The following is a 12431-nucleotide window of genomic DNA, read 5'->3' as shown; positions in this document are numbered from 1 at the left end:
GGTGGCCTTAAACAATAAACAAGCAAGTAATCGCCTCGGCGATGTGTATCTGGACAAGGAAATTAGAACCAGTCATTCCAGACAATGGATTCTCAAGCTGACTAAACAAATATGTGTCTCTGGCAGCTTATGGTGGTGCGGCTTAGAAGAAAATCACCTTAGCCTTAATATCTAAGAATTACATTTGGTGACAAAGAGTACTGATGTATAGGTAGAATATAAGGACGAAATCATTTACCTGGCGTTGGGCTGGGATCTGGAAAGAACAGGAAAGTGCATAGTATTCATCCAATAATTGGCATCATTACAATTTCAGAAGATTTAGAGATTCACTACATTAAAAATGTAACATACACCAAACAAAACAGAGAAAGATCGTGATAACGATCCTTCTGGTCTCGCTGAACAATAAACAAGTAGGTAATGGCCTCGACGATGTGTATCTGGACAAGAAAAAAACCGTGAATCCAAATCATGGAACCTCATACTGATTTACCTAATGTGTGTCTCTGTCGACTGATGGTGCTGCGGCTAGAATGGAAGTCATTTTTGCAGTAATTATCTACGAATTACCCGCTGGAAAAGAGTACCGATGTATAGGTGAAAAATAAAGAATGAATGCACTTACCTTGTGTTGGCCTACCATCTAGAAAGAACATAAAAGTACATACTATTAACCCAATGATTGGCATAATAACAATTTTAGAAGATTGAGAGTTTTCCTACATTAAAAGCTGTCACCCATATTCCATAGTTAATTTAGAAATAAGATTATAATGTCTCCTCTGGTGGCGCCAAATAATAAACAAACAAATAATGGCCTCTCCGATGCGTATCTGGGTAGGGAAAACCCCGTTAATCCAGACTCTGGACACTCATACTGACTTAAGACATGTGTGTCTCTCTCAACTGATGGTGCAGCGGCTAGAATGGAAATCATTTTTCAGTAATTATCTATGACTTACTTGTTGATAAAGAATAGTGCTCTGTAGGTGTAATATAAAAAACGAAATCACTTACCTGGCTTTTGGTGGCGATCTGGAAAGAACATAAAAGTGCATTCTTTCAAAACAATAATTGGCATCATAACAATTTTAAAAGATTTAGATATTCACTACATCAAAACTGTCACCCATATTCCATACTTAATTTGGAAATATGATAATAATGTCTCCTCTGGTGGCGCCAAATAATAAACAAACAAATAATGGCCTCTTCGATGCGTATCTGGTACAGGAAAAACCTGTTAATCCAGACTATGGACACTCATACTGACTTAAGACATGTGTGTCTCTCTCGACTGATGGTCCTGCGGCTAGGATGGAAATCATTTTGCAGTAATTATCTAAGAAGTACTTCTTCATGAAGAGTATTGATGTGTAGGTGTAATATAAAGGACGAAATCACTTACCTGGAGTTGGGATGCGATCTGGAAAGAACATAAGAGTGCGTACTATTAGCCCAATAATTGCCAGAATAACAATTTCAGAAGATGTAGAGATTTACTACCTTAAAATCTGTAACGTACTTCAAACTAAACAGAGAAAGAGGATGATAATCACCCCTCTGGTGGCCTTAAACAATAAACAAGCAAGTAATCGCCTAGGCGATGTGTATCCGGACAGGGAAATTAGAACCAGTCATTCCAGACTCTGGATTCTCAAGTTGACTAAACAAATATGTGTCTCTGTCAGTTTGTGGTGGTGCGGCTTGGAAGAAAATCAACTTAGCCTTAATATCTAAGAATTACATTTGGTGACAAAGAGTACTGATGTATAGGTGGAATATAAGGACAAAATCACTTACCTGGAGTTGGGATGCGTTCTAGAAAGAACATGAAAGTGCATAGATCTACTAATAATCCAATAAGTGCCATAATAACAATTTCAGAAGATTTAGAGATTGACTACATTAAAATCTGTAACGTACTTCAAACTAAACAGAGAAAGAGGATGATAATCACCCTCTGGTGGCGTTAAACAATAAACAAGCAAGTAATCGCCTCGGCGATGTGTATCTGGACAAGGAAATTAGAACCAGTCATTCCAGACACTGGATTCTCAAGCTGACTAAACAAATATGTGTCTCTGGCAGCTTGAAACACATATTTGTTTAGTCAACATGGTGGTGCGGCTTAGAAGAAAATCACCTTAGACTGACTGTCTGAGTATTACATTTGACAAAGTTACTGATGTATTTACGCCGAAATCTTTTACCCTCGTGTTGGCCTACCATCTAGAAAGAACATAAAAGTACATACTATTCACCCAATGACTGGCATAATAACAATTTTAGAAGATTTAGAGTTTTCCTACATTACAAGCTGTCACCCATTGTAATTTAGAAATAAGATTATAATGTCTCCTCTGGTCCTTAATAAATAATGGCCTCCGATGCGTATGTGGCCAGGGAAAACCCTGTTAATCCAGACTCTGGACACTCATGCTGACTTAAGAGACATGTTTGTCTCTCTCAACTGATAGGCTGGAATCATTTTGCAGTAATTATCTATGACTTACTTGTTGAAAAAGAATAGTGCCTTTACCTGGAGTTGAAATCACTTTACTGGGTGGCGATCTGGAAAGAACATAAAAGTGCATACTATTCAAAACAATAATTGGCATCATAACAATTTAGAAGATTTAGAGATTCACTACATTAAAACTGTCACCCATACACCATACTTAATTTAGAAAGATCGTAATAACGTCCTCCTCTGGTGGCGCCTAATAATAAACAAGTAAATAATGGCCTCTTCGATGCGTATCTGGTACAGGGAAAACCCGTTAATCCAGACTCTGTACACTCATACTGACTTAAGATATGTGTGTCTCTCGACTGATGGTGCTGTGGCTAGGATGGAAATCATTTTGCAGTAATTATCTAAGAATTACTTCTTCATATAGAGTATTGATGTGTAGGTGTAATATAAAGGACGAAATCACTTACCTGGAGTTGGGATGCGATCTGGAAAGAACATGAAAGTGCATAGATCTACTATTAGCCCAATAATTGTCAGAATAACAATTTCAGAAGATTTAGAGATTTACTACATAAAAACCGGTCACGTACACCAAACTAAACAAAGAAAGAGGATGATAATCACCCCTCTGGTGGCGTAAAACAATAAACAAACAAATAATGGCCTCCCTGATGTGTATCTGGACACGGAAAACCCGTTAATCCAGACCCTGGACCCTCATACTGTCTACACAAATATGTCTCTCTGTCAACTGACGGTGGTCCGAGTTGAAAGGAAATACACTTACAGCTAATATCTAAGAATTACCTCTTGTTGACAAAGAGTACTGATGTATAGGTGGAATATAAGGACAAAATCACTTACCTGGCTTTGGGATGCGATCTGGAAAGAACAGGAAAGTGCATAGATCTACTATTAATCCAATAAGTGCCATAATAACAATTTCAGAAGATTTAGAGATTGACTACATTAAAATCTGTAACGTACTTCAAACTAAACAGAGAAAGAGGATGATAATCACCCCTCTGGTGGCGTTAAACAATAAACAAGCAAGTAATCGCCTCGGCGATGTGTATCTGGACAAGGAAATTAGAACCAGTCATTCCAGACACTGGATTCTCAAGCTGACTAAACAAATATGTGTCTCTGGCAGCTTATGGTGGTGCGGCTTGGAAGAAAATCAACTTAGCCTTAATATCTAAGAATTACATTTGGTGACAAAGAGTACTGATGTATAGGTGGAATATAAGGACGAAATCATTTACCTGGAGTTGGGCTCGGATCTGGAAAGAACAGGAAAGTGCATAGTATTCATCCAATAATTGGCATCATTACAATTTCAGAGGATTTAGAGATTCACTATTTTAAAAATGTAACATACACCAAACAAAACAGAGAAAGATCGTGATAACGATCCTTCTGGTCTCGCAGAACAATAAACAAGTAGGTAATGGCCTCGACGATGTGTATCTGGACAAGAAAAAACCCGTGAATACAGATCATGGAACCTCATACTGATTTACCTAATGTGTGTCTCTGTCGACTGATGGTGCTGCGGCTAGAATGGAAGTCATTTTTGCAGTAATTATCTACGAATTACTCGCTGGAAAAGAGTACCGATGTATAGGTGGAAAATAAAGAATGAATGCACTTACCTTGTGTTGGCCTACCATCTAGAAAGAACATAAAAGTACATACTATTAACCCAATGATTGGCATAATAACAATTTTAGAAGATTTAGAGTTTTCCTACATTAAAAGCTGTCACCCATATTCCATACTTAATTTAGAAATAAGATTATAATGTCTCCTCTGGTGGCGCCAAATAATAAACAAACAAATAATGGCCTCTGCGTATCTGATGCGTATCTGGTGTGTGTGTCTCTCTCAACAGGTGCTGCGGCTAAACCAGTAATTATCGTTAATCCAGACTCTGGCTTTTGGTGGCGACACTCATACTGGCACTTAAAAGATATGTGTATGATAATAATGTCTCTCTCTGGTGGCGCCAAATAATAAACTGATGGTGCTGTGGCTAGGATGGAAAAATCATTTTGCAGTAATTATCTAAGAATTACTTCTTCATGATAGAGTATTGATGTGTAGGTGTAATATAAAGGACGAAATCACTTACCTGGAGTTGGGATGCGATCTGGAAAGAACATGAAAGTGCATAGATCTACTATTAGCCCAATAGTTGTCAGAATAACAATTTCAGAAGATTTAGAGATTTACTACATAAAAACCGGTCACTTACACCAAACTAAACAAAGAAAGAGGATGATAGTCACCCCTCTGGTGGCGTTAAACACTAAACAAACAAATAATGGCCTCCCTGATGTGTATCTGGACACGGAAAACCCGTCAATCCAGACCCTGGACCCTCATACTGTCTACACAAATATGTCTCTCTGTCAACTGACGGTGGTCCGACTTGAAAGGAAATACACTTACAGCTAATATCTAAGAATTACCTCTTGTTGACAAAGAGTACTGATGTATAGGTGGAATATAAGGACAAAATCACTTACCTGGAGTTGGGATGCGATCTGGAAAGAACATGAAAGTGCATAGATCTACTATTAATCCAATAAGTGCCATAATAACAATTTCAGAAGATTTAGAGATTAACTACATAAAAAACTGTCACGTACACCAAACCAAACAGAGAAGGAGGATGATAATCACCCCTCTGGTGGCGTTAAACAATAAACAAGCAAGTAATCGCCTCGGCGATGTGTATCTGGACAAGGAAATTAGAACCAGTCATTCCAGACACTGGATTCTCAAGTTGACTAAACAAATATGTGTCTCTGGCAGCTTATGGTGGTGCGGCTTGGAAGAAAATCAACTTAGCCTTAATATCTAAGAATTACATTTGGTGACAAAGAGTACTGATGTATAGGTGGAATATAAGGACGAAATCATTTATCTGGAGTTGGGCTGGGATCTGGAAAGAACAGGAAAGTGCATAGTATTCATCCAATAATTGGCATCATTACAATTTCAGAAGATTTAGAGATTTACTACATTAAAAATGTAACATACACCAAACAAAACAGAGAAAGATCGTGATAACGATCCCTCTGGTCTCGCTGAACAATAAACAAGTAGGTAATGGCCTCGGCGATGTGTATCTGGACAAGAAAAAACCCGTGAATCCAAATCATGGAACCTCATACTGATTTACCTAATGTGTGTCTCTGTCGACTGATGGTGCTGCGGCTAGAATGGAAGTCATTTTTGCAGTAATTATCTACGAATTACTCGCTGAAAAAGAGTACCGATGTATAGGTGGCAAATGAAGAATGAATGCACTTACCTTGTGTTGGCCTACCATCTAGAAAGAACATAAAAGTACATACTATTAACCCAACGATTGGCATAATAACAATTTTAGAAGATTTAGAGTTTTCCTACATTAAAAGCTGTCACCCATATTCCATACTTAATTTAGAAATAAGATTATAATGTCTCCTCTGGTGGCGCCAAATAATAAACAAACAAATAATGGCCTCTCCGATGCGTATGTGGCCAGGGAAAACCCCGTTAATCCAGACTCTGGACACTCATGCTGACTTAAGACATGTGTGTCTCTCTCAACTGATGGTGCTGCGGCTAGAATGGAAATCATTTTGCAGTAATTATCTATTACTTACTTGTTGATAAAGAATAGTGCTCTGTAGGTGTAATATAAAAAGCGAAATCACTTACCTGGCTTTTGGTGGCGATCTGGAAAGAACATAAAAGTGCATACTTTCAAAACAATAATTGGCATCATAACAAGTTTAGAAGATTTAGATATTCACTACATTAAAACTGTCACCCATATTCCATACTTAATTTGGAAATATGATAATAATGTCTCCTCTGGTGGCGCCAAATAATAAACAAACAAATAATGGCCTCTTCGATGCATATCTGGTACAGGGAAAACCCGTTAATCCAGACTCTGTACACTATTACTGACTTAAGATATGTGTGTCTCTCTCGACTGATGGTGCTGTGGCTAGGATGGAAATCATTTTGCAGTAATTATCTAAGAAGTACTTCTTCATGAAGAGTATTGATGTGTAGGTGTAATATAAAGGACGAAATCACTTACCTGGAGTTGGGATGCGATCTGGAAAGAACATGAAAGTGCATAGATCTACTATTAATCCAATAAGTGCCAGAATAACAATTTCAGAAGATTTAGAGATTGACTACATTAAAATCTGTAACGTACTTCAAACTAAACAGAGAAAGAGGATGATAATCACCCCTCTGGTGGCGTTAAACAATAAACAAGCAAGTAATCGCCTCGGCGATGTGTATCTGGACAAGGAAATTAGAACCAGTCATTCCAGACACTGGATTCTCAAGCTGACTAAACAAATATGTGTCTCTGTCAGCTTATGGTGGTGCGGCTTGGAACAAAATCATCGTAGCCTTAATATCTAAGAATTACATTTGGTGACAAAGAGTACTGATGTATAGATGAAATTTTAGGACGAAATCATTTACCTGGCGTTTGGCTCGGATCTGGAAAGAACAGGAAAGTGCATAGATCTACTATTAATCCAATAAGTGCCAGAATAACAATTTCAGAAGATTTAGAGATTTACTACACTAAAATCTGTAACGTACTTCAAACTAAACAGAGAAAGAGGATGATAATCACCCCTCTGGTGGCCTTAAACAATAAACAAGCAAGTAATCGCCTCGGCGATGTGGAACTGGACAAGGAAACTGGAACAAGTCATTTCAGACTCTGGATTCTCAAGTTGACTAAACAAATATGTGTCTCTGTCAGTTTATTGTGGTGCGGCTTGGAAGAAAATCAACTTAGCCTTAATATCTAAGAATTACATTTGGTGACAAAGAGTACAGATGTATAGGTGGAATATAAGGACAAAATCATTTACCTGGAGTTGGGATGCGATCTGGAAAGAACATGAAAGTGCATAGATCTACTATTAGTCCAATAAGTGCCAGAATAACAATTTCAGAAGATTTAGAGATTGACTACATTAAAATCTGTAACGTACTTCAAACTAAACAGAGAAAGAGGATGATAATCACCCCTCTGGTGGCGTTAAACAATAAACAAGCAAGTAATCGCCTCGGCGATGTGTATCTGGACAAGGAAATTAGAACCAGTCATTCCAGACACTGGATTCTCAAGTTGACTAAACAAATATGTGTCTCTGTAGTACTGATGATGTATAGGTGGAATTCAACGACGAAATCAGCTTATGGTGGTGCGGCTTGGAAGAAAATCAACTTAGCCTTAATATCTAAGAATTACATTTGGTGACAAAGAGTACTGATGTATAGGTGGAATATAAGAACGAAATCATTTACCTGGCTTTGAGCTCGGATCTGGAAAGAACAGGAAAGTGCATAGTATTCATCCAATAATTGGCATCATTACAATTTCAGAAGATTTAGAGATTCACTGCATTAAAAATGTAACATACACCAAACAAAACAGAGAAAGATCGTGATAACGACCCCTCTGGTCTCGCTGAACAATAAACAAGTAGGTAATGGCCTCGACGATGTGTATCTGGACAAGAAAATACACGTGAATACAGATCATGGAGCCTCATACTGATTTACCTAATGTGTGTCTCTGTCGACTGATGGTGCTGTGGCTAGAATGGAAGTCATTTTTGCAGTAATTATCTACGAATTACTCGCTGAAAAAGAGTACCGATGTATAGGTGGCAAATAAAGAATGAATGCACTTACCTTGTGTTGGCCTACCATCTAGAAAGAACATAAAAGTACATACTATTAACCCAACGATTGGCATAATAACAATTTTAGAAGATTTAGAGTTTTCCTACATTAAAAGCTGTCACCCATATTCCATACTTAATTTAGAAATAAGATTATAATGTCTCCTCTGGTGGCGCCAAATAATAAACAAACAAATAATGGCCTCTCCGATGCGTATGTGGCCAGGAAAAACCCCGTTAATCCAGACTCTGGACACTCATGCTGACTTAAGACATGTGTGTCTCTCTCAACTGATGGTCCTGCGGCTAGAATGGAAATCATTTTGCAGTAATTATCTATTACTTACTTGTTGATAAAGAATAGTGCTCTGTAGGTGTAATATAAAAAGCGAAATCACTTGCCTAGGTTTTGGTGGCGATCTGGAAAGAACATAAAAGTGCATACTATTAATCCAATAATTTTCATCAAAACAATTTTAGAAGATTTAGATATTCACTACATTAAAACTGTCACCCATATTCCATACTTAATTTGGAAATATGATAATAATGTCTCCTCTGGTGGCGCCAAATAATAAACAAACAAATAATGGCCTCTCCGATGCGCATCCAGTGGAAACCTGATAAGTAAAATTTCAAGGGACTCGCCAAAATTGTTTACTTATCAGGTATTTTACTTATCCAAACTTATAAAAACCTGCAAATGACAACTGTATGCATGTATATGTATGCATATGTAACAATGAACAACTTATCAGGGCTGGCCTCCAGTTGTCAGTGTATTGTCAACTGCTTGACGCCAGCGAGCTGTAAGTAGGATGTTTGTTTGACTAGAGACTGACACGACTGCCCCTCATGTCGGATTATGTGGTGATCGCTAATTTAGTTATCCAGTCTCTTTTGTTAAGTAATTTACTTCCAGGGACCGTGAGAAGACGTTTAGTTAAGCGGTATTATTTACTTATCCGAGTTTAGTTAACCAGACTCTAATAGTGATAATTAATGAAGAAATTTGCCGGGACCAAAGAAAAGTGTTTACTTATCAGGTCTGTTTAGTTAAGCGGTCTTTACTTAGGCAGTTTCCACTGTACGTATCTGGACAAGGAAAACCCGTTAATCCAGACTCTGGACACTCATACTGACTTAAGACAAGTGTGTCTCTCTCAACTGATGGTGCTGCGGCTAGGATGGAAATCATTTTGTAGTAATTATCTAAGAATTACTTCTTGATAAAGAGTATTGATGTGTAGGTGTAATATAAAGGACGAAATCACTTACCTGGCGTTGGACTGGGATCTGGAAAGAACATAAGAGTGCGTACTATTAGCCCAATAATTGGCAGAATAACAATTTCAGAAGATTAACACATTTACTACACAAAAAAACTGTCACGAAGACCAAACTAAACAAAGAAAGATGATGATAATCACCCCTCTGGTGGCGTCAAACACTAAACAAGCAAATAATGGCCTCCCTGATGTGTATCTGGACACGGAAAACCCGTTAATCCAGACCCTGGACCCTCATACTGACTTAAGACATATGTGTCTCTGTCAACTGATGGTGGTGCGACTTGAATGGAAATCACTTTGTAGTAATTATCTAAGAATTACTTCTTGTTGACAAAGAGTATTGATGTATAGGTGTAATATAAAGGACGAAATCACTTACCTGGCGTTGGGATGGGATCTGGAAAGAACATAAAGTGCATAGTACTATTAATCCAATAAGTGGCAGAATAACAATTTCAGAAGATTTAGACATTTACTACATTAAAATCTGTAACGAAGACCAAACTAAACAAAGAAAGAGGATGATAATCACCCCCTCTGGTGGCGTTAAACACTAAACAAGCAAATAATGGCCTCTTCGATGCGTATCTGGACAAGGAAACTAGAACCGTCAATCCAGACTCTGGATTCTCATACTGATTTAACACATATGTGTCTCTGTCAGTTTATGGTGGTGCGGCTTGGAAGAAAATCATTTTTGCCTTAATATCTAAGAATTACTTTTGGTGACAAAGAGTATTGATGTATAGGTGGAATATAAAGGACGAAATCATTTACCTGGCGTTGGACTGGGATCTGGAAAGAACATAAAAAGTGCATACTATTAGCCCAATAATTGGCATCATAACAATTTCAGAAGATTAACACATTTACTACACAAAAAAACTGTCACGAAGACCAAACTAAACAAAGAAAGATGATGATAATCACCCCTCTGGTGGCGTCAAACACTAAACAAGCAAATAATGGCCTCCCTGATGTGTATCTGGACACGGAAAACCCGTTAATCCAGACCCTGGACCCTCATACTGACTTAAGACAAGTGTGTCTCTCTCAACTGATGGTGCTGCGGCTAGGATGGAAATCATTTTGTAGTAATTATCTAAGAATTACTTCTTGATAAAGAGTATTGATGTGTAGGTGTAATATAAAGGACGAAATCACTTACCTGGCGTTGGACTGGGATCTGGAAAGAACATAAGAGTGCGTACTATTAGCCCAATAATTGGCAGAATAACAATTTCAGAAGATTAACACATTTACTACACAAAAAAACTGTCACGAAGACCAAACTAAACAAAGAAAGATGATGATAATCACCCCTCTGGTGGCGTCAAACACTAAACAAGCAAATAATGGCCTCTTCGATGCGTAAATGGACAAGGAAAACCCGTTAATCCAGACTCTGGACACTCATACTGACTTAAGACAAGTGTGTCTCTCTCAACTGATGGTGCTGCGGCTAGGATGGAAATCATTTTGTAGTAATTATCTAAGAATTACTTCTTGATAAAGAGTATTGATGTGTAGGTGTAATATAAAGGACGAAATCACTTACCTGGCGTTGGGCTGGGATCTGGAAGGAACATAAAAGTGCATAGATCTACTATTAGCCCAATAATTGTCAGAATAACAATTTCAGAAGATTAACACATTTACTACATAAAAAAATCTGTCACGAAGACCAAACTAAACAAAGAAAGATGATGATAATCACCCCTCTGGTGGCGTCAAACACTAAACAAGCAAATAATGGCCTCTTCGATGCGTAAATGGACAGGTAAAACACCCGTGAGTCCATGGCCTGTCCTCATATCGCCTACATCACCGTTTCGCCTACAGTCTTATCAAAACAACTTTATGCACCATTGCACACCATTTCCTGCCTATGTTACCCATGGAATAATGGACCAGCCTAAGGGATAAGAAAAACAAACAAATGTATGTGATTCACATTACTTTAATACATTAATGACTTTGATTTTAAATTAAAATAAATAAAGCACTTCATTGTCATCAGGAGCACACAGAGTTATGAGTTTGATTGAACTGAGTTCTCAGTTTAGCTTGAGGATGTGGCCAACAGCATCAAGGAACTGCATCACAGACTTCACACCGGTGGAAAGCTGCACCTTGAGTCTCTCGATCCTCTGATCTCGTTCACGGTCTACACGTGCTCGTGGTCTCCTTGCTCCTCCAAGTCCAAACTGTCGTCTTGTGCGCCTGTCTGCCTTCTCGATCTTCTTGAGCTCCTTTACGAATTGGTAGATGTTGGGGTGTGATCGGGGTATGCGTTTCTTCAAGCCAGAGTGGAATCCCTCAAGATGGTTGTTTGAGCGCGGGCCTGTGTTTTTCGTGCTGGTTCCAGATGTGTGCTGGGAACTTGGCATCATCTTCAACCCAGGTGCTGGTGACGTAGTCGTTGAAGGCTGCTACTCTGTCGCCGTCGGGAGACTGCTCGATGACTTCAAACCAAGCATCTTGGACCTGGTTCAGGAAAGGAGTGGCAAAGCAGCTGCTCGTCGAACGTGGGCTTGGACTGCTGGGTTGTTCATGTAGTCGCGAGACAGTCCCTCTCAAAACTTGACGCCACAAAGCTTGAGAATAATGGAATAGGCAACCTCGGACGGAACTGTCGGGGAAGACTTCACTAATAGCACTGATAACTGCTGCTTCATAGTCGATCTGGAATATTTCTGGTGAAAGTTCGATGCCAAGTCGTCTCACAACAATATCCTTCAGCAAAGTGAAAAGCCTAACATACGTCCGCTTGGTCTTGTTGGGAAGCAACGCAAAAGCGACAGGAAACATTTTACCATTCACCAGACAATGAATGATGTACACTTGTAGCCACAGGTTAGGACACACAAAGAATGTACCATCCATAAAGAGAATGTCAGCGTCGCTCAATAATTCCAGCATCTCGGTTGT

At 38.6% G+C, this 12431-nt stretch overlaps 1 protein-coding gene across 1 annotated transcript in view; it reads right to left on the bottom strand.

Annotated features, from left to right (window-relative positions):
* Positions 1-11893, bottom strand: part of LOC124276090 (putative uncharacterized protein DDB_G0290521) — a gene marked incomplete at its 3' end in the record, with an annotated part of 30824 nt that extends 18931 nt beyond the window's left edge. The window contains exons 1-13 of the mRNA XM_046711746.1: positions 11617-11893; positions 11059-11076; positions 10278-10295; positions 7829-7846; positions 7390-7407; positions 6588-6605; positions 5014-5031; positions 4617-4634; positions 3748-3765; positions 2950-2967; positions 1807-1824; positions 1412-1429; positions 239-256 (exon numbers count right to left, since the gene is read on the bottom strand). Of these exons, the coding sequence (XP_046567702.1) occupies positions 239-256; positions 1412-1429; positions 1807-1824; positions 2950-2967; positions 3748-3765; positions 4617-4634; positions 5014-5031; positions 6588-6605; positions 7390-7407; positions 7829-7846; positions 10278-10295; positions 11059-11076; positions 11617-11893 (493 nt within the window). The remainder of the gene's footprint in view (positions 1-238; positions 257-1411; positions 1430-1806; positions 1825-2949; positions 2968-3747; positions 3766-4616; positions 4635-5013; positions 5032-6587; positions 6606-7389; positions 7408-7828; positions 7847-10277; positions 10296-11058; positions 11077-11616) is intronic.
* Between the last annotated feature and the right edge of the window lie 538 nt (positions 11894-12431).

The sequence above is a fragment of the Haliotis rubra genome, unplaced genomic scaffold, assembly GCF_003918875.1.
Source record: "Haliotis rubra isolate DU_JTF1 unplaced genomic scaffold, ASM391887v1 Scf2053, whole genome shotgun sequence".
NCBI lineage: Eukaryota > Metazoa > Mollusca > Gastropoda > Lepetellida > Haliotidae > Haliotis > Haliotis rubra.
Note: the sequence above shows the minus strand (reverse complement) of the source record. Positions and strands in the feature narration are given on the sequence as shown.